The sequence below is a fragment of the Schistocerca americana genome, chromosome 5, assembly GCF_021461395.2.
Source record: "Schistocerca americana isolate TAMUIC-IGC-003095 chromosome 5, iqSchAmer2.1, whole genome shotgun sequence".
Lineage (NCBI taxonomy): Eukaryota > Metazoa > Arthropoda > Insecta > Orthoptera > Acrididae > Schistocerca > Schistocerca americana.
In genome coordinates this window covers 664,582,538-664,609,618 of record NC_060123.1, presented here as the reverse complement: position 1 = coordinate 664,609,618, position 27,081 = coordinate 664,582,538, and the positions used below count along the sequence as shown (strand labels likewise).

At 43.7% G+C, this 27,081-nt stretch overlaps 1 protein-coding gene across 1 annotated transcript in view; it reads left to right on the top strand.

The window, feature by feature from the left end:
* The window catches only part of LOC124615401 (protein VAC14 homolog), a 129,008-nt gene that overhangs the window by 13,067 nt on the left and 88,860 nt on the right, over positions 1-27,081 (top strand). The window contains exons 3-4 of the mRNA XM_047143244.1: positions 19,658-19,891; positions 26,047-26,264. Coding sequence (XP_046999200.1) covers positions 19,658-19,891; positions 26,047-26,264 — 452 coding nt within the window. The remainder of the gene's footprint in view (positions 1-19,657; positions 19,892-26,046; positions 26,265-27,081) is intronic.

Below are 27,081 nucleotides of genomic sequence, written 5' to 3'. Positions count from 1 at the left end.
CGAACGCAGGCTGCAGGTAGCCGTTCGGAAGGCAGCATCATGGGCTCTGACTCACTGTTTTCAGTTCTCTGCAGCCAAGACTCGAGTTATGCACTTCTGCAGGCGTCGGACGGTCCACCCTCATCCTGAACTTTACCTCGACGGCCACCTGCTTGAAGTGGTGGACACTTGCCGCTTCTTGGGACTCGTGTTTGATGCCCGGCTCACATGGGTTCCTCATATTACTCAGCTGAAGCAAAAATGCTGGCGGCACCTCAACGCCCTCCGCTGCCTTAGCCACACGTCTTGGGGTGCGGATCGCTGCACGCTGCTGCGATTGTACAGAGCCCTTGTGCAGTCTCGGCTTGATTATGGGAGCCTGGCCTATGGGTCTGCATCACCCTCAGTGTTGAAGTTGTTAGACCCCATACTCCACTGTGGGGTCCGGCTTGCAACTGGCGCTTTTCGTACGAGCCCCGTGGATAGTCTACTGGTGGAGGCCGGGGTTCCCCCGCTGCGGATTCGCCGCCATCGACTGCTCGCCGACTATGCTGTCCACATACATTGCTCGCCAGGCCATCCCAATCGTTGCCTGCTTTTCCCTGCCATGGTCCTCCATCTGCCCGAACGGCGACCTAGGTCTGGGCTTTCCGCCGCTGTCCGCGTTCCGTCCCTGCTGTCGGAATTGGGTTCATTACCTCTTCCGCCTCCCTTCCGGGTCCATGCACCTAAGCCTCCCTGGTGTTTGTCCCGGCCGTCCGGCCGTCTGGGCTTGGCACTGGGACCCAAGGACTCGGTTCCGCCTGTGGCCCTCCGTCGCCGTTTTCTTGCTCTCCTCGCCTCATTTTCGGACTGTGAGACTGTCTACACTGATGGTTCCCTGGTTGATGGTCGCACTGCCTACTTTTTTGCTCATGCTGCCCATGTTGAGCAGCGCTCCTTGCCGGCTGGCTGCAATATTTTTACTGCAGAGCTGGTGGCCATATTGCGCGCTCTTGAGCATATGCATTTCTGCTCAGGTAGGTCCGTCGTGATCTGCAGTGACTCCCTGAGCAGCCTTCAGGCCATCGACCGCTGCTATCCCTCCTCTCCTCTGGTGTCCTCCATTCAGGAGTCTGTTTCCGCCATTGCCCGTTCTGGTCGTTCGGTGGTCCTGGTTTGGACGCCCGGTCATGTTGGCATCCCAGGGAACGCACGTGTAGACAGGCTGGCCAAAGGGGCGATCGACGCCCCGGCTTTGGAGATCGGCCTTACGGCTCGCGACCAGCAGCTGGTGTTGCGCCGTAAGCTGATTGGGATGTGGGCCGCTGAGTGGCGTGGGATGACAGCCCCGAATAAACTGCGGGCTGTCAAGGGGACGACCGATGTGTGGCGTTCCTCCCTGCGGGCTTCTCGCAGGGACTCGGTAGTCCTGTGTCGGCTGCGCATCGGCCATACATACCTGACGCACGGCCATCTGTTGCGTCAGGGGGATCCCCCCTTGTGTCGGTGTGGGTCCCGGCTGATGGTCGGCCACATTTTGCTGGAGTGTCCTCGACTGCGCACACTCCGGCAATCTCTTAATATCCCGGGCACTTTGGCTTTGGTTTTATCCGACGATGCCTCCATGGCTGACAATGTTTTACATTTTATCCGTAGTAGTCCTTTTTATGGTTCGATTTAGGGAAGTCCTGCGCCTTTCCCTTTCTGTGTCTTTTGTCCTTGTGTCTGTTGCTGTTCTGGTGTGCCGTCAGATGGTTGACTCTTTCCCTTTTTTGTTCTCGTGGTCAGTCAACCAGTCTCCGGCCATCCTCCTTTCGTCTGTTTCTTTCTGTCTGGTGTTCCTCTGTCCTGTTCTTGTCTGTAGTGTTTGTTGCTGCATTTGTGTTCTTTTAGCGCCTGGGGGGACGTCTCCTCCCCCTTTGGTTTTTACCTGCTCCGTAGATTTTCGGCTCGCCTGATTTTGGAATGGGGGACTGATGACCTTCGCTGTTTAGTCCCCCTTAAACATCCCAACAACCACCATCATCCGCGATAGCAAGAAGGCAAGCTGGAAGTTCTTTACTAGCTCATTTAACAACTTCACTCCCTCCTCGGAAGTTTGGAGTCGAATTCGACGGTTATCTGGCGCACCTAGTTTCTCCCCGATCTCTGGGCTCACTGTCGCGCGTGATACATTAGTGGACCCAGTCGCAACTTCTAACTCATTGGGTAAACACTTTGCTGAGATTTCGAGCTCTTCAAATTACCCGCTAGCGTTTCTCCCAAAGAAATGTGCAGCGGAAGTGTAACCTCTTGCTTTCTTCTCTCAAAATCGCGAAAGCTATAATACTGTTTTCTCCATGGGGGAACTCCAACATGCACTCTATTCTTCTCGCTCCTCCACCCCAGGACCGGATGGTATCCACATCCAAATGTTGCTGCATTTATCAACCCATAGTCTGCGTTACCTCCTTCTCATTTATAATCGAATTTGGACGGACAGTACTTTTCCCAGATGATGGCGAGAAGCTATCGTCGTTCCTGTTCCGAAACCTGGAAAGGACAAACATCTCCCCTCTAGCTATCGCCCCATTTCTCTCACGAGTTGTGTATGTAAGGTTTTGGAGCGTATGGTGAATTGCCATTTAGCTTGGTGGCTGGAGTGCCGCAGTCTTTTAACACCTGCCCAATGCGGTTTCCGAAAGCACCGTTCTGCAGTTGACCATCTTGTTGCTCTCTCCACTTATATCATGAACAATTTTCTTTGGAAACGCCAAACAGTAGCAATATTTTTTGATCTGGAGAGAGCATACGATACCTGTTGGAGGACAGGCATCCTCCACACACTGTTCTCTTGGGGCTTTCGAGGTCGGTTGCCCCTTTTTCTTCGTGAATTTATGGCAGAGCGCACATTTAGAGTGCGGGAGAACACTACTCTCTCCCATACTTTCTCCCAAGAAAGCGGGGTACCCCAGGGCTCCGTGCTAAGTGTTGTACTGTTTGCCATTGCCATAAATCCAATTATGGATTGTCTCCTTCCTGATGTCTCGGGCTCCCTCTTTGTGGATGATTTTGCGATCTACTACAGCTCTCAACGGACCAGCCTTCTTGAACGATGTCTTCAAGGATGTCTCGATCGCCTCTACTCTTGGAGCATCGAAACCGGTTTCCGTTTTTCTCCCACTAAGACCGTTTGTGTTAATTTTTGGCGACGTCAGGAGTTTCTTCCACCCTCCTTACATCTAGGGCCAGTCAACCTTCCGTTTTCGGACATCGCTAAATTCTTGGGTCTTATGTTTGACAGAAAACTGTGCTGGTCCTGCCATGTTTCCTATCTTTCAGCTCGCTGTATGCGATCCCTCAACACCCTCCGTGTCCTGAATGGTACCTCCTGGGGAGCGGACCGAGTGGTCCTTCTCCACCTCTATCGCACCTTACTGCGCTCGAAATTGGACTATGGAAGCATCGTTTACTCCTCTGCTCGGCCGTCTATTCTTCGTCGTCTCGACTCTATCCACCACCGTGGATTACGTTTAGTGTCTGGAGCTTTTTACACCAGCCCTGTGGAAAGCCTTTATGCTGAGACTGCTGAACCTCCGCTGTCCAATCGGCGAGCAGTCCTTCTGAGTCGTTATGCTAGCCATCTGTCTTCCATGCCTGCTAATCCAGCCCATGAGATTTTTTCGATGCCTCCTTTGATGTAGGGTATGCAGGCTGCCCCTCCTCCCTACTACCACCAGGAGTCCGCTTCTGTGAACTGCTCCATTCTCTTTCCTTTCGCTTTCCTAAAACCTTCTTGACAACTTGGGGTACAGCACCACGTTGGCTCCGTCCCCGGAGCTGCCTGCTCCGTGACCTTTGTCAATTTCCCAAGGATGGTACCCCTTCACTTGTTTATCGTCGGCCATTTGCTACTCTATGTGCACAAATGAAGGAAGCCACATTTATTTACACTGATGGCTCGAAAACATCGTTAGGTGTAGGGAGTGCCTATCTACATCTACATCTACATTGATACTCCGCAAGCCACCCAACGGTGTGTGGCGGAGGGCACTTTACCTGCCACTGTCATTACCTCCCTTTCCTGTTCCAGTCGCGTATGGTTCGCGGGAAGAACGACTGTCTGAAAGCCTCCGTGCGCGCTCTAATCTCTCTAATTTTACATTCGTGATCTCCTCGGGAAGTATAAGTAGGGGGAAGCAATATATTCGATACCTCATCCAGAAACGCACCCTCTCGAAACCTGGCGAGCAAGCTACACCGCGATGCAGAGCGCCTCTCTTGCAGAGTCTGCCACTTGAGTTTATTAAACATCTCCGTAATGCTATCACGGTTACCAAATAACCCAGTGACGAAACGCGCCGCTCTTCTTTGGATCTTCTCTATCTCCTCCGTCAACCCGACCTGGTACGGATCCCACACTGATGAGCAATACTCAAGTATAGGTCGAACGAGTGTTTTGTAAGCCACCTCCTTTGTTGATGGACTACATTTTCTAAGCACTCTCCCAATGAATCTCAACCTGGTACCCGCCTTACCAACAATTAGTTTTATATGATCATTCCACTTCAAATCGTTCCGTACGCATACTCCCAGATATTTTACAGAAGTAACTGCTACCAGTGTTTGTTCCGCTATCATATAATCATACAATAAAGGATCCTTCTTTCTATGTATTCGCAATAGATTACATTTGTCTATGTTAAGGGTCAGTTGCCACTCCCTGCACCAAGTGCCTATCCGCTGCAGATCTTCCTGTATTTCGCTACAATTTTCTAATGCAGCAACTTCTCTGTATACTACAGCATCATCCGCGAAAAGCCGCATGGAACTTCCGACACTATCTACTAAGTCATTTATATATATTGTGAAAAGCAATGGTCCCATAACACTCCCCTGTGGCACGCCAGAGGTTACTTTAACGTCTGTAGACGTCTCTCCATTGATAACAACATGCTGTGTTCTGTTTGCTAAAAACTCTTCAATCCAGCCACACAGCTGGTCTGATATTCCGTAGGCTCTTACTTTGTTTATCAGGCGACAGTGCGGAACTGTATCGAACGCCTTCCGGAAGTCAAGAAAAATAGCATCTACCTGGGAGCCTGTATCTAATATTTTCTGGGCCTCATGAACAAATAAGGCGAGTTGGGTCTCACACGATCGCTGTTTCCGGAATCCATGTTGATTCCTACATAGTAGATTCTGGGTTTCCAGAAATGACATGATACGCGAGCAAAAAACATGTTCTAAAATTCTACAAGAGATCGACGTAAGAGATATAGGTCTATAGTTTTGCGCATCTGCTCGACGACCCTTCTTGAAGACTGGGACTATCTGTGCTCTTTTCCAATCATTTGGAACCCTCCGTTCCTCTAGAGACTTGCGGTACACGGCTGTTAGAAGGGGGGCAAGTTCTTTCGCGTACTCTGTGTAGAATCGAATTGGTATCCCGTCAGGTCCAGTGGACTTTCCTCTATTGAGTGATTCCAGTTGCTTTTCTATTCCTTGGACACTTATTTCGATGTCAGCCATTTTTTCGTTTGTGCGAGGATTTAGAGAAGGAACTGCAGTGCGGTCTTCCTCTGTGAAACAGCTTTGGAAAAAGGTGTTTAGTATTTCAGCTTTACGCGTGTCATCCTCTGTTTCAATGCCATCATCATCCCGTAGTGTCTGGATATGCTGTTTCGAGCCACTTACTGATTTAACGTAAGACCAGAACTTCCCAGGATTTTCTGTCAAGTCGGTACATAGAATTTTACTTTCGAATCCAATGAACGCTTCACGCGTAGCCCTCCTTACGCTAACTTTGACATCGTTTAGCTTCAGTTTGTCTGAGAGGTTGTGGCTGCGTTTAAACTTGGAGTGGAGCTCTCTTTGCTTTCGCAGTAGTTTCCTAACTTTGTTGTTGTACCACGGTGGGTTTTTCCCGTCCCTCACAGTTTTACTCGGCACGTACCTGTCTAAAACACATTTTACGATTGCCTTGAACTTTTTCCATAAACACTCAACATTGTCAGTGTCGGAACAGAAATTTTCGTTTTGATCTGTTAGGTAGTCTGAAATCTGCCTTCTATTACTCTTGCTAAAAAGATAAACCTTCCTCCCTTTTTTTATATTCCTATTAACTTCCATATTCAGGGATGCTGCAACAGCCTTATGATCACTGATTCCCTGTTCTGTACATACAGAGTCAAAAAGTTCGGGTCTGTTTGTTATCAGTAGGTCCAAGATGTTATCTCCACGAGTCGGTTCTCTGTTTAATTGCTCGAGGTAATTTTCGGATAGTGCACTCAGTATAATGTCACTCGATGCTCTGTCCCTACAACCCGCCCTAAACATCTGAGTGTCCCAGTCTATATCTGGTAAATTGAAATCTCCACCTAAGACTATAACATGCTGGGAAAATTTATGTGAAATGTATTCCAAATTTTCTCTCAGTTGTTCTGCCACTAATGCTGCTGAGTCGGGAGGTCGGTAAAAGGAGCCAATTATTAACCTAGTTCGGTTGTTTAGTGTAACCTCCACCCATAATAATTCACAGGAACTATCCACTTCTACTTCACTACAGGATAAACTACTACTAACAGCGATGAACACTCCACTACCGGTTGCATGCAATCTATCCTTTCTAAACACCGTGTGTACCTTTGTAAAAATTTCGGCAGAATTTATCTCTGGCTTAAGCCAGCTTTCTGTACCTATAACGATTTCAGCTTCGGTGCTTTCTATCAGCGCTTGAAGTTCCGGTACTTTACCAACGCAGCTTCGACAGTTGACAATTACAATACCGATTGCTGCTTGGTCCCCGCATGTCCTGACTTTGCCCCGCACCCGTTGAGGCTGTTGCCCTTTCTGTACTTGCCCAAGGCCATCTAACCTAAAAAACCGCCCAGCCCACGCCACACAACCCCTGCTACCCGTGTAGCCGCTTGTTGCGTGTAGTGGACTCCTGACCTATCCAGCGGAACCCGAAACCCCACCACCCTATGGCGCAAGTCGAGGAATCTGCAGCCCACACGGTCGCAGAACCGTCTCAGCCTCTGATTCAGACCCTCCACTCGGCTCTGTACCAAAGGTCCGCAGTCAGTCCTGTCGACGATGCTGCAGATGGTGAGCTCTGCTTTCATCCCGCTAGCGAGACTGGCAGTCTTCACCAAATCAGATAGCCGCCGGAAGCCAGAGAGGATTTCCTCCGATCCATAGCGACACACATCATTGGTGCCGACATGAGCGACCACCTGCAGATGGGTGCACCCTGTACCCTTCATGGCATCCGGAAGGACCCTTTCCACATCTGGAATGACTCCCCCCGGTATGCACATGGAGTGCACATTGGTTTTCTTCCCCTCTCTTGCTGCCATTTCCCTAAGGGGCCCCATTACGCGCCTGACGTTGGAGCTCCCAACTACCAGTAAGCCCACCCTCTGCGACTGCCCGGATCTTGCAGACTGAGGGGCAACCTCTGGAACAGGACAAGCAGCCATGTCAGGCCGAAGATCAGTATCAGCCTGAGACAGAGCCTGAAACTGGTTCGTCAGACAAACTGGAGAGGCTTTCCGTTCAGCCCTCCGGAATGTCTTTCGCCCCCTGCCACACCTTGAAACGACCTCCCACTCTACCACAGGTGAGGGATCAGCCTCAATGCGGGCAGTATCCCGGGCAACCACAGTCGTAGTCCGATCAGGGGATGCGTGGGACGAGCTGGCCGTCCCTGACAAACCCCCATCCCGACCCCCACAGTGATGCCCATTGGCAACAGCCTCAAGCTGTGTGACCGAAGCCAACACTGCCTGAAGCTGGGAGCGAAGGGATGCCAACTCAGCCTGCATCCGAACACAGCAGTTGCAGTCCCTATCCATGCTAAAAACTGTTTTGCTAAGAACGTCTGAACTAATCTTCAGAGAGCGCAAACAAATCGACAAAATTTAAACGGTTATTAAAATACAAGATTGCCTAGTAAATGCAGTAATGCTGCTACTTGCGCACTGCTGACACTGCTCGGCGGCGGAAGCAGACTAAGCGAAATTACACTATTCAGGTACTAAAACACGATGCTACACTCTCAAATACTATAATACGCCCGAAATTTATGAATTAAACAATGCAAGAACTAAAAACAGGCAAAGAAATTAAGAGTTAAACTATGTAACAAATGAGTGAGCTAGGAGTATACGACTTGCTGCTCAGCTGCTTATCCAACGGCGGCAGGGAGCACACTGACTGCGACTAACCGACACTGGCCGTTCAAAACAAAACAGTAGACAAACGACTACGCGAAATTACACTATTCAGGTACTAAAACACGATGCTACACTCTCAAATACTATAATACGCCCGAAATTTATGAATTAAACAATGCAAGAACTAAAAACAGGCAAAGAAATTAAGAGTTAAACTATGTAACAAATGAGTGAGCTAGGAGTATACGACTTGCTGCTCAGCTGCTTATCCAACGGCGGCAGGGAGCACACTGACTGCGACTAACCGACACTGGCCGTTCAAAACAAAACAGTAGACAAACGACTACGCGAATTTACACTATTCAGGTACTAAAACGCGATGCTACAACTCTCAAATACTATAATACGCTCGAAATTTATGAATTAAACAATGCAAGTACCAAAAACACGCAAAGAAATTAAGAATTAAACTATGTAACAAATGAGTGAGCAAGGAGTATACGACTTGCTGCTGCAGCTGCTTATCCAACGGCGGCAGGGAGCACACTAACTGCGACCAACCGACACTGGCCGTTCAAAACAAAACAGTAGACAAACGACTACGCGAATTTACACTATTCAGGTACAAAAACGCGATGCTACAACTCTCAAATACTATAATACGCCCGAAATTTATGAATTACACAATGCAAGTACCAAAAACACGCAAAGAAATTAAGAATTAAACTATGTAACAAATGAGTGAGCTAGGAGTATACGACTTGCTGCTGCAGCTGCTTATCCAACGGCGGCAGGGAGCACACTATATTGTTGGCGACACCCCAAATCAATTTCGGCTTCCCGTCCAGTGTTCGGTTTATACTGCAGAGCTTCACGCTGTTCTCCAGGCTGTCCACTACATCCGCCGCCATCAGCGGATACAGTATGTTATCTGCTCAGATTCTCTCAGCTCTCTCCTCAGTCTCCAAGCTCTTTACCCTGTCCACCCTCTGGTCCACTGGATTCAGGACTGTCTGCGCTTGCTCCACCTGGGGGGCGTCTCGGTGGCGTTCCTCTGGCTCCCGGGACACGTTGGTATCTGTGGAAATGAGGCGGCCGATATAGCGGCCAAGGCTGCAGTCTCTCTTCTTCGGCCAGCTGTTCAATCGATTCCTTTCACCGATCTGTGGAGCATTTTATGTCGTCGAGTTGTTCTTTTATGGCATGCACATTGGTCGACACTTCCCCATAATAAATTGCTCTTCCTTGTGCTTGGACCTCTTCCTCCCGAACGCGTCGTCGGGAAGAGGTAATTTTAACTAGACTCCGGATGGGGCGCTGTCTTTTTAGCCATCGACATCTTTTAAGCGGCGATCCTCCCCCACTCTGTCCCAACTGCTCTCAGCTGTGGACGGTAAGACACCTTTTAATTGAGTGCCCCTATTTTACTCCGTTAGGCGCCCGTCTACAGCTGTCTCCTGATATATCGTCCATTTTAGCAGATGACACGCGCTCGGCCGATCGCGTTCTCGAGTTTATTAGTGCCAGTGAAATGACGTCAGTCATTCGAAGTTTATTTTGGGGACAACCAACCCCTTTCTGTAGTGGATTTTTAAGCCTTCCTTCTGCTTTTAGTTTCTCCCATTTTTTGAGTTTTGTTCCCATGTCTGCTGGTTTCCATTTTTGGTTTTTACTGTTTCCTAAGTCACGGACCGGGCGCTAATGACCATAGCAGTTTTGCGCCCTAAAACCAAAACACATAGGGTAAAGTAACCATTGCCTGCTACATTGCAGAGGCTGTTATCTTCATGTTACTGCCATTTCATCAACAAGGAGATGATGTGCTTTTTCAGGAGGACAGTGCACGTCCATATACAGCTGCTGTGATGCAATGTGCTCTTCATGGTGTATGAAAGCTGCCCTGGCCAGTGATGTCACCAGATCTCTTGTCAACTTAACATGTGTGGCACATTATGAAGCAGGAACTTACTCATTCTCCAGGGCCTGCAAGAACCATTGCCATATTGCAATAAAAGACACAAAATGCTTGGAAGAATCTACAACAGGATGCCTTTCAGCACCTCTATGATCATTTGCATGCGAGAATACATGCCTGCATTGCTGCCTGAGAGGTGTTGCCTGTGTATCAATGCAACTGTTCGGCACTCTTGGTGCATTAGTCTTAAAGTAGTTCCTTCGTCATGTGAAAGAGTTCAGTAAGAAAAAGGTAAGATATACACATGCTAAAGGAGATAAAATATAGCCTGAAATGTTGGATAGAGAGGCAAAAACTGTGGGCAAAAGAGTTTGGATGTTAGATTATTACTGCTGCAAGTTTGATGTAAACTGTCTGTTTTTGTTGTTGTATTACTGTGTGATTGGCTACTTCATTGTTTTAGTAAGTGGTCAGAAAGTCACATTCATTTGTAGTATTCTTTTCTCAAATTTCTAGTACAGTGAGATTTTAAGTAGAAGTTTTTAAATATTTCATTTTTTAATTATGCTAAACCACTAAACAAAATTTATCGTTAAGATTTAACAAATGGCATCTGCCAGAAAAGCAGTTCACAAATCTGATTAATAAACTGTGATTCTGTGGGCACTAATTACCTTAATCTATGGGTGGACACACAATGAAAAGCCATCATCATCATCATCATTCTCTCCTACTCAAATAGCTTAATTGTTCATCAGTCTTAACATCACTTGTCTCTACTGTGACCTTCCCCTTCCATGATTGGGACGGAGGGAGTGGGGGCAATGCCATGGATTTAGCCCAACATATGACAGTAGCAGGACATGCAAGTGTGGAGATTTGGATTTTTCTGCAGATCTGGCATTCTGCACCCATCTAAATGCTGCTAGTTACATACATACTGTTTTGGATTCCAACAAACTAAAGGTTTTATAAGCTAATACGAGGTACCAAACAAAATCATGGTGGATGTTTATTAAGAACGAGGCTGTTTCTGTCTAGCACACACCAGAAATGGAAATCTAGCTGTAATAGTCATTCAGAGCATTGTTGACTGATCATCATTCACTTGTATCCATTTTAATTACACATTGAATTCCTTATTCCAGATGGTGTACACAAGACTTCAGAAAGAAAATGTGTTATTTTGTCAAAAACTGACATTTTGAGCCCGTAGCTGTGTACAAAATGTGGGTTGGCTCTTAGAATATTACAGCAACCGGGCACTTTTTACAGTGCTTTTTATTTATTTAAACAGAGCCATGACCAGTTTCAAACCAACAGGTTCATCTTCTGACAGCTAGTTCACATTTTACATTAGATTTCATCTTTTGTTTCCCCAACTGACTAAACTTCTTTGGGGTGATGGTGCCCTATAATCAAAACAAGATGTGAGACAATGTCTTTTCAACTGTAATTGTGCCCCTCAACAATTTTGAGTAATGTAAACAACTTATTATTATTAAAGGGAAGATGTTTCAGTTACTTACGATGAAGGATTCGTGCCATTATGTTCCAGTACAGGCTGCTTATCATCTAGCAGCACTGAAAACAGTGTAATGCACTTTTTTGTCTATAAATATGCACATAATGTAAAGCACCACACACACACACACACACACACACACACACACACACAAAGAAGTTTCAGCACACGGATGTATGTATACAAAGATGGTGATATTACAACCATAACAATGCCAAAGACTTCCACTCTGAGATATTTCATTATGTACACGTATGTGACAGTAGAAATTTACAAACTGCTAATGTTACATTACTTACTATTTACATTGAAAGAGAACTGATTCAAATTAAGATGAACAAATAAAGCTGTCAGTTATAAAGTGTTACTGCAGTGATATTACATAAATATTGTGCTATACTGTGTAACAGTAGTAAAGGTCTTAAGTGCCAGATGTACATAAATAAACATTACAACCATGGACATATTATGGCATTTATCGAAAGCACAGTAAATGGGTTGGGGTGGCTGTGCATATTTAAGTATTACATTTCATAGTTTTTTACTTTAAATTGGAAAGCAGGTGGAGGAAATTTTGAAGAAAGGCTGCATTGGCTAACATGCTTTCCAATTTAAAGTCAAAGAACTATTAAATGTAATATTTATATATGCACATCCGTCCCAACCCATTTACTGTGCTTTCGATAAATGCCATAATATGTCCGTAGTTGTAGTATTTATTTATGTAAATCTGGCACTTATCATTTACTATTGTTCCAATGTATAGCATAATATTTACGTAATATCGCTGCAGTAACACTTTAGAACTGACTGCTTTATATGTTCATCTTCATTTTAATCAGTTCTCTTTCAGTGTAAATAGTAAGTAATGTAACATTAGCTATTTGTAAGTTTCTACTGTAACATACATGTACATAACTCAGAGGGCCATAGACATGGGTTTCAAGGTATATGCCGTGTTCCTTGACTTCTGCAAGGCGATTGATACAGTTCCCCACAGTCGTTTAATGAAAAAAGTAAGAGCATATGGACTATCAGACCAATTGTGTGATTGGATTGAAGAGTTCCTAGATAACAGAACACAGCATGACATTCTCAATGGAGAGAAGTCTTTCAAAGTAAGAGTGATTTCAGGTGTGCCGCAGGGGAGTGTCGTAGGACCGTTGCTATTCACAATATATATATAAATGACCTTGTGGATAACATCGGAAGTTCACTGAGGCTTTTTGTGGATGATGCTGTAGTATATCCAGAGGTTGTAACAATGGAAAATTGTACTGCAATACTGGAGGATCTGCAATGAATTGACGCATGGTGCAGGGAATGGCAATTGAATCTCAATGTAGACAATTGTAATGTGCTGCGAATACATAGAAGGAAAGATACTTTATCATTTAGCTACAATATAACAGGTCAGCAACTGGAAGCAGTTATTTTCATAAGTTATCTGCGAGTAGGCATTAGAAGTGATTTACAATGGAATGACCATATGAAATTAATCGTCAGTAATGCAGATGCCAGACTGAGATTCATTGGAAGAATCTTAAGGAAATGCAGTCTGAAAACAAAGGAAGTAGGTTACAGTACACTTGTTTGCCCACTGCTTGAATACTGCTCACCAGTGGGGGATCCGTACCAGATAGGGTTGATAGAAGAGTTAGAGAAGATCCAACAGAGAGCAGCACGCTTCGTTATAGGATCATTTAGTAATTGCGAAAGCATTATGGAGATGATAGATAAACTCCAGTGGAAGACTCTGCAAGAGAGACGCTCAGTAGCTCGGTACGGGCTTTTGTTGAAGTTTCGAGAACACACCTTCACCGAGGAGTCAAGCAGTAGATTGCTCCCTCCTACGTATACCTTATGAAGAGACCATCAAAATCACAGAGATTAGAACCCACACAGAGGAATACCAACAATCTTTCTTTCCACGAACAACACGAGACTGAAATAGAAGGGGAAACCGATAGAGGTACTCAAGGTACCCTCCGCCACACACCGTCCATTGGCTTGTGGAGTATGAATGTACATGTAGATAATGAAATATCTCCGAGAGTGGAAGTCTTTGGCATTGTTATGGTTGTAATATTGCCGTCTTTGTATACATACCTCCACGTGATGAAACTTCTCAGTGTGTGATTGGTGCTTTACAGTATGAAAAAAGCCACTGCAGCTCATTCTATACTACAAAAGCTTCTTTTATCTAATTCTTCAAACAGAGCATTTTAGCTTTATACCGACAGCTGTTGGCTAATTGTATACTGTCTGGTACAGGTAGTTGAGTTGGACAGAATTAAGTATCAGAGTTCATGTATTCAGATACATTTTGGGAGTGGCTAAAGAAGTATTCTGTTTGGAAATTTTCAGTTTCCTGCCTGCTATCTGCTGGCAGCCTGTTCTAGGCTTTTGTCTCAGAATATAAAGCTACATTCTGAACCACAGAGAGGGATGCATAGTCTACATGGGACTTATTTCTGATAGTAGTATTGTGGATTGCTGCTTTCATTCTAAATTCATCTAATATTAACCATGAATACCACTAGCAAGTATGTGTATTGGCTGGTAAGAGTAAGAATCCCTAGGACACTGGACAGGCTTCTGCAAGATGCTCAGTTACAAACTTACACAATATTCTAATTGTACACTTCTATAGAATAAACACTTCTTTCACCTTAGCTGCACTGCCCCAGAAGTCTTCGGCATAGGACAGAATTGAGTGAAAGTATGGTCACAATTTTGCCTGCCAGTCAACATAGTGCATGAGATTTCTGCTGTGCAAGGCAGGCAGAATTGAGCCTTTTACTTAATTTATCCAGTTACTTACATTGGTCCTACTTCTGTTAGGTGAATGTTAATATCATCTTATACATCATCTGTACTAACTCTGGAGACCAAAATTATCTGTTGGGCAGGATGAGTCAGCTCAAATACTTCCAGAGCCATTTAAGATATTGTAGTTCCATTTTCGCTCAGATGAATTGTGAAAGAGTCCTCACTAAATGACATGCAATCTCTTGTAATAGCTGTGTTAATAACAGAGATGCCAGTAAAAACTTAGCTAATTTGAATGGAACAGTAGTAATTTGTTGCCAGGCTCATAGTTCTAAAAAAAGAGAAATTCTGTGGCATTTCACTTTTCAAAATCTAATTACTTGTCTGAGTAATCATAGTATTTAGAGCTCAGGAACTATCTGTTTTGAACATGACGCTGGTTGCAGGCTTATGCGGAAGTCCATGATTTCAGACCCAAATAAAGAAATACCTCACACCATATAAAGAGAAACCAGAGTATTGCACCACTATGATACTGGTGTGAAAGGTGAACAAAGAAAATGTAACTTTCATTCTGTCTGCATCATTTTTGTGTGTGGAGTGCTGAGGTAATTTGAAATAACAGGTAAATGTCTTTCAAACACAAAATAAAAAGTGTATGTTGCTATTTTATGGAGAATGTAGAATGGCAGTGGAATACTACACAGAGAGTGAGGAGCAAGCCTGCCATGAGCAGAATGATCAAAACAGATGTTCTGACTGCTGTTACTCATAAGCCATATGTTAGCTCCGGAGAAGCTGCATGTGTCTCTGGAATATGTCAGCTTAGCGTTGTACACATTTTGTATGCAGACAGCTTCAAACTGTATCATATGTCATTTCACCTGCAAATAAACCAATGCATTTGCAGAAGATATGTGGATTCTGTCACTCGGTTTCTAATGTGACATTAGGGGACAATAGGTTCTTTCTTCAAAGAATTCTCTTTACCGATGGAGCTACCTTTACAAATCAGTGCATAAGAAATGTGCGCTATTAGGCTATTGAGAATCCTCAGTGCTGAAACAGGTTGAATATCAGAGGTAGTGAGGTGTGTATGTTTGGTCCAGAATTAGTGAAGACTGCATGATTGGTCCTTACTTAATAGGAAAAACCTTAAAAGCTTAGAGATACGTATAATTTCTTGCCAAAGTGCTGCTGGCTATCCTAGAGGTAACATAACTTGAAATATGTAGATGTATGTGGCACCAACGCAACAGGTGCCCGGCTCACTACTCACCTATGGTTAGGTGAATATTCATACAGGTCTAGTGATCTCTGGATAATACGTGAAGGCATCAATTGGTCAGCATATGGGCTTAATTTGACACCACTGTAAATTTTTCTCTGGGGTAAACTCAAAGATAAAAGCTATGTACAAGTTCCAACAACCCAAGAGGATTTAAAACAGCATTTTTGCAGTGTGTCTAATTATATTAAAGGAACCTGTTCAGTCTATACAGAAGTCCTTGCGCCAGCAACTGCAAACATGTATGGCAATAGACAGTGGTCATTTCAAACACTTGATGATATAAATGGAGTTTTAAGAAAGTTTTTATAACCACATCCTTTTGTGATTTCCATTTTGTTGTCATTGCTGATGTAATTTTGCATTGTAAGCGTCGTGTGGTAATTTAATGATTCATTCATATTCCTGCCTGCTGTGGGCAGCATCTGTGGGGCTGACTTCTGCCACAGCAGAACACGCAAGCAAGAGCAATATAGTTGCTCTGCAGCTGCATGGCAGGACATGGAGCAGCATGCTATTACAACGAGGAATCCGGTATATGGGAGTGAACCAGCAACACCGACTTGGAACTGGCATCAAGGGTTCATGGACAACGGAAGAGATGATTCTGTGTACAGCACCAGGCCCATGCATGGTGCATCAACTGAGCTTGTTTATGTCCTGGCGTGACTGGCCCAGTTAGTCGACCAGTGATAGCACCGCCATGTAGATAAATGACGGGGAATCTGCTGTCATCAGGTGGAGACTCTATGAAACAAAAGAGTATCAAGACAGTCAGCAGTATTCGAATACAGGTAGCAACTTTCTAAGAGAGCAACCAGCTGTATGAGATGGAGGAAGTCGTGGGGCAAAGCAGTGTGGCAGCCTGATAGATTTGCAGTGTGGACTTGGGGTGGCTTGCTGTGTACATGGGCTACTGTCTATGGTGGAGCAGCAGACAGTGCTTGCTTTGTGGATCCAGGGAATAAGGCAAAGCAAGATTCAAGTTGCAGTAGTTACAGTGTTGTTTGACTAAGACAGTTAAATGAGATTGTGACAGTTTTGATCAGTGTAATCTTTGTAGTGAAGACAACTGTGTCTGGCTTGGCCAATTTAAGTCATGAAAGGGATCGCATTGTAATTATAGTGAGACCGTAGTGGGATGTAGTGTATAAGTTGAGAACCTGTATTTTGTAATTGTATTGTCTGTACTGACTGTCACCATCCTGCTGTTTTCATTTATTTTGTGTAGCCAAGATTAACCTGTTTTGGTGTGTTTTGTTACTTACATTCTGTTCTCTTGTTAACTGTGCATTTAGTATTAGTTAGTGTCTGTTTTTGGTTGGGTGTATTTCAGATTTTTGTCCTGGGAAAAGGTTGATTTTTGTGTGCTTTCTTTATCTATTTTACTTTTGTTGTATTATTTGTGGTGTATTATTTTGTGCCTCATTTATTGTATGACGTCTCTTAGAAAAGCATCTGACATTAAGCCGGTAAAAAAACTGGCTTACCTAGAGCAGTGGACACCTAATCACCCTCAAAGTAATTCACTTGGGACTCTACACATTTCTCCCAGTGGTGCCGTCATTGTTGGAAGCATGCTGAAAAAAGACTCTTTCAGAATGGAGTTTAGCTTGGCTGGCCTTGCTGCCACTATGTCCTCTCTTGTCTGAAATGATGTTCCTTTCAGTGAGCTCTTGAGTTTGGGGAACAGCCAGAAGTTGCAAGGGCCCATATCAGAAGAGTAAGAAGCCTGTTGAAGCACAGGAATCTGGTTTTTACCGAAAATATCCGAATCAGGTGCAAGGAATGTGCTGGAGAATTGTTGTGATTCAGGTGCCAGTATCTTGTTGACTGCAAGTCTGGTCTCTTGTCCCATACACCATCACATAGGCAATGGAGGACATTCCTGTAATACTCTTTAGTGGTAGATTGACCCTGTGCTGCATACTCATTGTGTACCATGCAGTGGCACTCAAAGAAAGCAGTCAGCATCACTTTGATGTGGCTGCGCAGTTGATGGGCCTTCTTTGGTCTTGGTGACGAGGAATGCTTCTACTGTGATGACTGGGATTTGGTTTCTGTATCATACCCATACACTCAGGAATCTCTACCAGTGATTACAGTGTTCACAAAGTCAGAATCACTGTGGCACCCAGCTTGTCCTGTGAGACTTCAAAGCAAAGTTGCTGTTGCTCTGCCATCAGCAGCTTACACACTCTTCATGACCAAACCTTCAGTCACAATGGAAAGTGCTGATGCCTACCTCTTCTGCAATTTCCCTGATGGTCACACGACAGTCCCACATCACCACAGTGTTCACTTTGGCAATGACCTGGTCATTTCAGCCAACAGGAGCACAGCTCGCTCTCCAGCAATGTGCAGCTGTCTTTAAACTGGTTGTACCACTCCTTAATATATGTGATGCCCATATCATTGTCACCAAAAGCTGTCTGATTCTTCTGAATGGTTTACACCTGCCTGTCACTCAGTTTCAGGGAAAATTTGATGCAATAGCGGTACTCCAGTCATTCCGACATTTCCCTTGGAATGAAAAACCAACACGAGCACTACACACTATCTCGCTCAACTGGTGTATGCCAGCAACTGACTGTCGACAGGCAGGAAAAAATTCGCATGTGCATGTGAAGGTTCAAGATCAGCTTATGCAAGCATGCTAGATTCAAATCCATCAGATTCTCACTCAAGAAAAGAAAATTAAAGGAGGGAGGGTGGGGGGAGAGAGAGAGAGAGAGAGAGAGAGAGAGAGAGAGAGAGAGAGAGAGAGAGAGTGAGAGAGAGGGGGGGGGGGGGAATGGACATTTTTCTAACAGACCTTGTAAGGTTGAAGAAATAGAAAGGGGTAGTAGATAATTATATCATGTGCTTTATTATGAGAGATATCAGGTTTTTGCATTTTGATAATTTAGCACTGAATGCTTAGTTTGTGTCATCTTGTGTGTTTGCTCATAGTTGTTGAAATTGATTAATAAACTTCTTTAAATACTGTTACGGATTTACACCGACAAAACCTCCAGCCATTTTCCACTCCCACCATTTTCTGCTCCACAGTGTGTATCTTGATATTAAATTCTTAGCTCAAAGCTGTTATTAAATAGTCTCTACTCTTCGATTCTGTGTTTTACAAATCCTTTCATTTTTTATCGTGCTCCTTTCTTTCAAGGGAATTGGCAGAAATATGAGCAGAACTGTTATCATAGTTAACTGGTGAATCATCCTTAGATACCATATCCTTTGCCTTCTGGTTGATGTGCCGGTCTAGGCATATGTTGCCAAGTGTTTTATTCTCTTGACACTGTTAGGCTGGAGTGCCCCACCAGCCTGGTGCAACAGTTTTGTATAACATCCTCATAAGAGGCAGATCAGTTTCGTGTATAAAACAGATAACTCTTATTATAATTTCTCTAAAACTAATCAGATTTTGTAAAGAGAGATGCCATTGAATCTGTATGATTTAGTACTATGAAACTAGCAGCAGAAATTACTGTAGTTCCACCTGAAAAAATGAAGTTGATTCTGATCTCTGCAAGTAATATAGCTATATGAATGTTAGTGAGAAATTTTCATCATTCTTTTGGGTGGAAACAAAATTATATCTTAAACTGATCAGGAAACAAGATGAACAGCTTATCTTAATGATCTTGTATAATATGCCTTTCTTCATTTTTGGTTCTTAATATTCATCATCATATTTTCAACTTTCTGTGCCATTTTCATTGCTCATTTTGTGGGCATATTTGCTTTGGACAATCTCCGTGTGAAGTATTTTCTTGCCTACAAATTATTAAATAAGTGAAATTTCACATTTCCAACTAACTGGATCCAAGTGTAAGAATGAAACAGAATTTGGTTCCGGAAAAAAAAGTAAATGAGTCAATGGAACTTCTGTGTTTTGTACAACTATTTACATATCTACTAATCTTAAGATTTGCAAACTTTACCAGCTACATCTGTCTTAACTTACATAATTTTTTATTCTGCTTCTATGGTAGTAAATGCTGTCAATTCTATAATTGTCTCTTCTTTTTTATTTGCAGCATGATTGTGGTCTGTACACGAAAGAACTGGTGTATCCAATATTGGCCTGCTTCACTGACTCAGATCTGAGAGTGCGTTACTATGCCTGTGAATCATTGTACAATGTTGTCAAAGTGGCTCGAGGTTCAGTTCTTATCCATTTCTCTGACATTTTTAGTGCTCTCAGTAAGCTAGCAGCTGATCCAGACCAAAATGTGAAGAATGGATCAGAACTGTTGGACAGACTTATGAAGGTAAGCAATATTCCAAATTAGTTTATTTGTGTGTTATTTGGGGACATCTGTAGTTCTTTATACATTTCCTGCCAGGTGATTCTGTAATAGTTATGAGAAAGTAAGCAGGAGGTATAAAATACCTCTTTTTCCATAGTAATCAGTTATTGTTGTTTCATTGTATTCATTAAGCAGTGAATGTGATATGCACGTACAATGAACCATGGACCTTGCCAAAGTGGGGTAGCTTGTATGCCTCAACGATACAGATTTCTGTACCATAGATGCAGCCACAATCTGTGAAGAGGCCAGACTAACCTTTGATTCCTGACGAGTACAGCAGTCTTTTGAGTAGTTGCAGGGACAACAGTCTGAATGATTGACTGTTTTGGCCTTGTACCATTATGCAGAAGGCCTTGCTCAGATGCTGTGAACAGTTGAAAGCAAGGGAAACTACAGCCGTTATTTTTCTCTGTGGCATGTAGCTCTACTGTGTGTCTTATATGTCATGATACTGTCTTCAGTATAATATTCCTGATGTAAAATAGTCCCCTGTTTATGTCTCTTGGTAGGGGGTACTCAGGTGTATGTTATTAGCAGTGAAAACAAGACTGGTGTTCTACATGTCAGAGTGGGAATATTAAACCCCTTAAACAGGTAGGTAGAGTAGATAATTTAAAAAAGAGAGGTGGCTAAGTTGAAGTGCTATATAGTGAGAACTGAAGAAGTGCAATGGCAGGAAAAACAGAAATTCTGTTTAAGTGAGTACAGAGTTATCAACAAAACCTCAATGGGAATAATCCAGGAGTGGGTCTAATAATGAGTAAGAAAATAATAATATGGGTAAGCTTCTGTGAACAGCATAATGAATACATTATTGCAGCCAAGACAGACACAAAGCCAACACACACACCATAATAGTACAATTTTATATGCACAATAGTTTGCAGAGGAAGAAGAGATTGAATGTATGTATGTATGATGTAAGGATAAAAGTAGTTATTCATATAGTTAAGGGAAATGAAAATTTGTGATGGGGGACTGGAATTCAGTTGTAGAGAAAAAGAAGGGAAGGAAAATTAATACTGGAAATAGACTGCGAGAAAGGAGTGAAAGGGGAAGCTACCTGATAGAATTTTGCTTGGAACACAATTCAATCATCATAAACATTTGGCTTATGAATCATGAAAGAAAGCTGTATACTTGGAGGAGACCTGGAGACACCAGAAGGTTTTGGATAGATTATACACTGAAGCACCAAAGAAACTAGTATAGGCCTGCATATTCAAATACAGAGATATGTAAACAAGCAGAATAAAGTGCTGCTGTCAGCAATGCCTATATAAGACAACAAGTGTCTGGCACAGTTGTTAGATTGGTCACTGCTGCTATAATGGCAGGTTATCAAGATTTAAGTGAGTTTGAACGTGATGTTATAGTCGGTGCACTAGTGAAAGGACACAGCAAGTCTGAGATAGTGATGAAGTGGGTATTTTCCCGTACAACCATTTCATGTGAGTGTACTCCATGAATATCAGGAACCCGGAAAAACATTAAGTCTCCAACATCACTGCAGCAGGAAAAAGATCCTGCAAGAACGGGACCAACGATGACTGAAAAGAATCATTCAGCGTGATAGAAGTGCAATCCTTCTGCAAATTGCTGCAGATTTCAATGATGGGCCATCAGCATGTGTCAGGGTGTGAACAATTCAATGCAACATCATTGATATGGGCTTTTGGAGCCAAAGTCCCCTTGTGTACCCTTGATGACAGCACAACACAAAGCTTTACATCTCATCTGGATCCATCAACACCGACATTGGACTGTTGATGATTGGAAACATGTTGCATGGTCGGACGAGTCTCGCTTCAAATTGTATTGAGTGTATGGGTATGGAGACCTCATGAATCCATGGACCCTGAATGTCAGTAGGGGACTGTTAAAGCTGGTGGAGGCTCTGTAATGGTGCGGAGCGTGTGCAGTTGGAGTGATGTGGGAACCCTGATACTTCTAGATAAAACTCTGACAGGTGACACACAAGCATCCTGTCTGACCACCTGCATGAATTCTGACTGACGTGGGCAATTCGAGCAGGATGATGTGACACCCCACACATCCAGGATTGCTGTAGAGTGGCTCCAGGAGCACTCTTCAGAGTTTAAACAGTTCTGCTAGCCACCAAACTAGCACTACTTCATAGTCAAGTCCATGCCACATCATGTTGCGGCACTTCTGTGTGCTTGTGGGGGGCCCTACATGATATTAGGCAGGTGTACCAGTTTCTTTGGCTCTTCAGTGTATAATGCCAAGACAGAGATATTGCAAAACATTTCGCGAGGCAGATGTAGACTCTGACGATAATTTATTGGTTATAAACTGCACATAACTGAATTACAGAACAATGGGAAGTTATGGAGGTGGGTCCTGGACAAATTGAAAGAACCAAATGTAGTTGTGAGTTTCAAAGGGAGAATTAGGTGGTGATTGACTGAAATAGGGGGAGGGAATAATGTAGAAGACAAATGGGTAGGTGTGAGAGATGAAATAGTCAAGACATCAGAGAATCAAATAGGCAAAAAGACAAAGCCACCAGACTTTTGCCTCATGGGGCGAAGTCACTAGGTACACAATTGGCAGGCTGGAAAGGGCAGAAGGAATACTTCCATGAAGACTTCATACCTCCCTCCAATCAGCCAACATCTGAGTCTTCCTCTGCAAATCGGAAAGGCTCCAAGAAGTCAAACAAAGGCAAACAGTCTTCTCCTTCACCGACTCGGAGGTCCTCTTCGATGGTGTCACCACGTGATACCCTCACCCGGCCGAGTCCTGTGTCTCCAATGTGCACCACCAAACATTTTTCTACCCTGGGCTCCAAGGCTGACAGAAGGAGAAAGCCGATGCTTCTGTAGACCACATGGAGCACGATCCTCCTGCCTCTGTGTGTGCTCTGGAGCAGCGAGTCTTCAAAAGCTGGCACTTGGCAGCCTTCTGGAAACAAAAATGCTTCCTCACAACTGCTCTTAGCTCTCGTCCATTTTGATCTTCCCCCCAAGGACAGCATTCCATTCCTGGGGGAATCGTGCTGCTCATACAGGATGACATTCATAGTCAACCTATCTTCCTGACTACCCACCTTCAAGCTGTTGCAGTTTGCCTTTTCCTTCCTCACTTGACCTTTTCCCATTGCACCATTTACATCCCTCCATCATTCAATGTCACCAGGGCAGACTTCCTCCAGCTTATTGGGCAGCTAGTTTACCCGTTTCTGCTGCTTGGTGGCTTTAATGTGCTCCATCCCCTTTGGGCTTCTCCCAGAACCTGTCAGAGTGCTGCCCTCTTGGCTGCCTTCTCAATCAACTTAACCTCTTCTGCCTTAAAACAGGAGCACCCACGTTCCTTTCAGATTCCACGCACACCTATTCCCATTTGAGTGTAACCTTCTGCACTACCCTGCTTGCCCATCATCTCAAGTGGTCTGTTCTCTCTGACACATACTCGAGCGACCATTTCCCATGTGCTATCCGTTTACTGACTCCTACCCCACCTATATGCACACCCAGATGGCAGCTTACAAAGGCTGACTGGAGACTTTACTCCTCCCCAATGACCTTCAACATACATTTTCCCAATTGTGATGACCATGTAGAATATCTTACAAACGTTATCGTTATTGCCACAGAACATTCAAGTCCTCAAACTTCCTCTTTACCACACCTTGTCCCAGTCCCTTGAGGGATTGAGGTGTGCCGTGACACAGTTTGCATGTGGAGACATTCTCTCCATGTTTTTAACCCTCCTCCTACAATGGCAAACTGCATTCATAATAAACAATTTTGTGCACTGTGTCATTGCTTTCTTCAGGATAACAAAGAAAGATTTCATTCACTAATTCTTTTAACAGTTCAACTCTCTTCCATTGTGTGGGCCGACCTCCGACAGCTCTCTTGGACCAAGATCCATTCCCCAACTTCCGGCTGACAGTAGCTGACGATGTCATCGAACATGCGGATTCTGCCTTGTTGGACACGTTTATTAAACCTGTAATGGCCTGTCTCTCATCAATCGTCTGCAGCTCCCTTTTCATTGACAATTTTGCCATCTATTGCAGTTCTCCATGAACCTGTCTCATTGAGCAGTGTCTTCAGTGGTGTCTCAAAGGTCTTTACTCGTGGACCATCGACAATGGCTTTCATTTTTCCAGTGACAAAACTGTTAGTATGAATGTCTGGTGGCGCAGTTGGTTTCTTCCACCATCTTTACATGTTGGGCCTGTTGCTCTTCCGTTCATTGAAACTACAAAATTTATGGGGCTCATGCTCAATAGGAAACTTTCTTGGTCCTCCAACGTGTCTTACCTGGCAGCCCACTGTACCCGGTACCTCAATTTCCCACGTCCACAATGGTACTTTCTGGGGAGCAGATCGAACCACCCTCCTCTGTTTGTATCGGTCCCTTGTTTGTTTGAAACTAGACCATGGGTGTTTTGTTTATGCATCTGTACACCCATCCCTCTTACCCTGTCTCAATACTTTCCACCATTGTGGCATCAGTTTGGCCACTGGCGCCTTTTACGTTAGCCCGGTTGAGAGTCTGTATGCCGAAGCTGCTGAACTACTGCTGTCCTACCCCTGTGACTTTGTCCTCAGCAGATGTGTGTGCCGTGTGTCTGCAATGCATGGGCACCCATCCTAAGCCGCCTCCTTTGATGACTCCTTTCATCACCAGTGTGGGGCACGTCCCTCTTCTCTGTTACCTCCTGGAGTTTGCTATTTGCTCTTACTCTGGCAGCTTAACTTTACACTACCTGCAACCTTCCTGCTTGGTGTAAACCCTTCACCATCCTGGCTTCGCGCAGCATCCCATGTTCACCTTGGCCTTCGTTTGCTTCCTAAGGACATTACTCCAGCCTCACTCTATCACCTTCAGTTTCATGACGTTCACACAGAACTTCATGTTAGTTCCTTTGTGTACACATAGGGCTTCCAGACTGATTGGGGTGTTGGGTGTGCCTTCATCATTGGCAATGACGTTTTACAGTATCGGCTTCCTAAACACTGCTGAGTAGTTACAGCAGAGCTCTTTGCCATGTTTCAGGCCACGCAGTACATCCAGTGACACAGGCTTTTCAGTTGCATCATGTGCTCTGACTCTCTCAGTGCCCTTCGAAGCTTCGTGTGCTGTATACCGTCTATCCCTTAGTGCAATGGGTCCAGGACAGGTGTCACTCACTCACCCTTGATGGAGCCACAGTGATGTTCATGTGGGTGCCTGGTCGCGTTGGTCTGACAGGATACGAGGCCGCTAATGCTGCTGCCAAGGCTGCAGTCCTCGTACCTTAGCCCGCTAGTTTTTTCATTTCCTACAATGATCTCTGTGTTGCCACCTGTCAGAAAGTGGTGTCGCATTGGCACCATTACTGGTCTTCCCTTCATGGGAAAAAGCTCCAGGTCATTAAGCCTCTCCGAGCAGCTTGGACGACCCTCTCTTGGCCCTCTCGCCATAAGGAGATCATTTTAGTTAGGTTGCGTATTGGGCATTCTCTTTTTAGTCATCGCCATTTGTTAAGTGTTGCTCCCTCACCACTTTGTACTCATTGCACTCAATCCTTAACTGTCCACCATATACTGATGCAATGGCCTTTTTTTAACCATTTACATTCTCGTTTGTGTATGTCATCTGAGTTATCGGCCATTTTAGCGCACCTTGCACAGGCTGTTGCCCATGTTTTAGTTTTAATCCATCGTAACAATATGGTGAAGGCCATTTAAATTCTAGTTCAACACCTACGTTTCTCTACGGCGTATCTTACAGATCTTTCTCCATATCCCTGTTTTCAACTGTCTTCTCTTCCATCAGTTGGGATTAACATGTAGTCGTTTTTACCTCCTCTCCTTGTCTTCATGGTCTACAGTTCTGATGTGGCCCGTGTCTCCCTAGATGTTTTTGCACCCTAAAACAGAACAAAACAAACAACTGCAGAAGGGGAAGTATGTACATTAATAGTGACAAAATGTGAAGACAGTTTATGTTTGATAAATTTTAATCCCACACATTCTCTCCGCCACACATAACTAAGCATCTATCTCAAATGTGTAACATTTGTTTATATTTTTTAATATGTGCACCAACTTTTATTGTAAACTAACTCATGTTTTCTGTTGTTAATTTGGTAGGATATTGTGACAGAAAGTGCCTCATTCGACCTTGTAGCCTTTGTGCCTGTGTTAAGGGATATGATGTACACAAAAAACACATTTACGAGGCAGTTCGTTATTTCTTGGGTGTCAGCTCTGTATGCAGTTCCTGACATTGATCTCATTCCATTTTTACCAGAAATATTGGATGGTTTATTTCGAATTTTGGAAGATCCTACACAGGAAATTAAAAAAATGTAGGTATATACTTACAGATTTCTTGTAGAAGGATGATTTAGCGTATGATAGTACTATTGTTTCAAATTAAGTATCCTCCTTCTGTTTCAGTGTAACTTTAACTGCCATTTTTAGATTAATATTGACTGTGATGGCACATACAATATTCTGTTACAACTTTTTATTCCATACAGGTGTGTGATTGATTTTGGAATTTATTACTTTCTTCTGAAGGCTTTATGATCTATTTCTTTGGCCGCATCTGCTTCAGTTTTTCACATAGCAATTAACATGAAATTAATTATGGCTGCAATCAACGATATTTGTTCTTCCCAAAGGACAAGACTGTGAGAAAGAAGGTAATTAGTATTTTATTTAGTTACAAACTGTTTTTAAATGCTTTTCACGATGCTTTTCACAATGCTACCTTTCAAAATGTGTATATTTACACTGTATGGTTGTAAACACAGTTCTTATTAGCTTTTTGCTAGAAGGGAAAAACTGAGGCAGATAATCAAAAGAAAGTTATTGTATTTGTAAGTTGTAATTTTATTGTGAAATTTGTCTGAATAAGTTTAGCAACTAGTTACATGCAGCCCATTAGTCAAAGGATGAATGGTGTATGAATTGATAGACATCAAGGAAAGCAGCATTGACTGAAATGCCTTATCAAAATTGAACATTAGCATATGTAATATGTAAAATTTTTGACATAGGTCGATGAGAACAGATATTTTAACAACTTGGCAAATGTTACCATATGAAAATACGAGAACAACCATAGAAATATAAAAACAAAATACCACTTTATCAATGTGTGATTAAAAACGCAAAAAT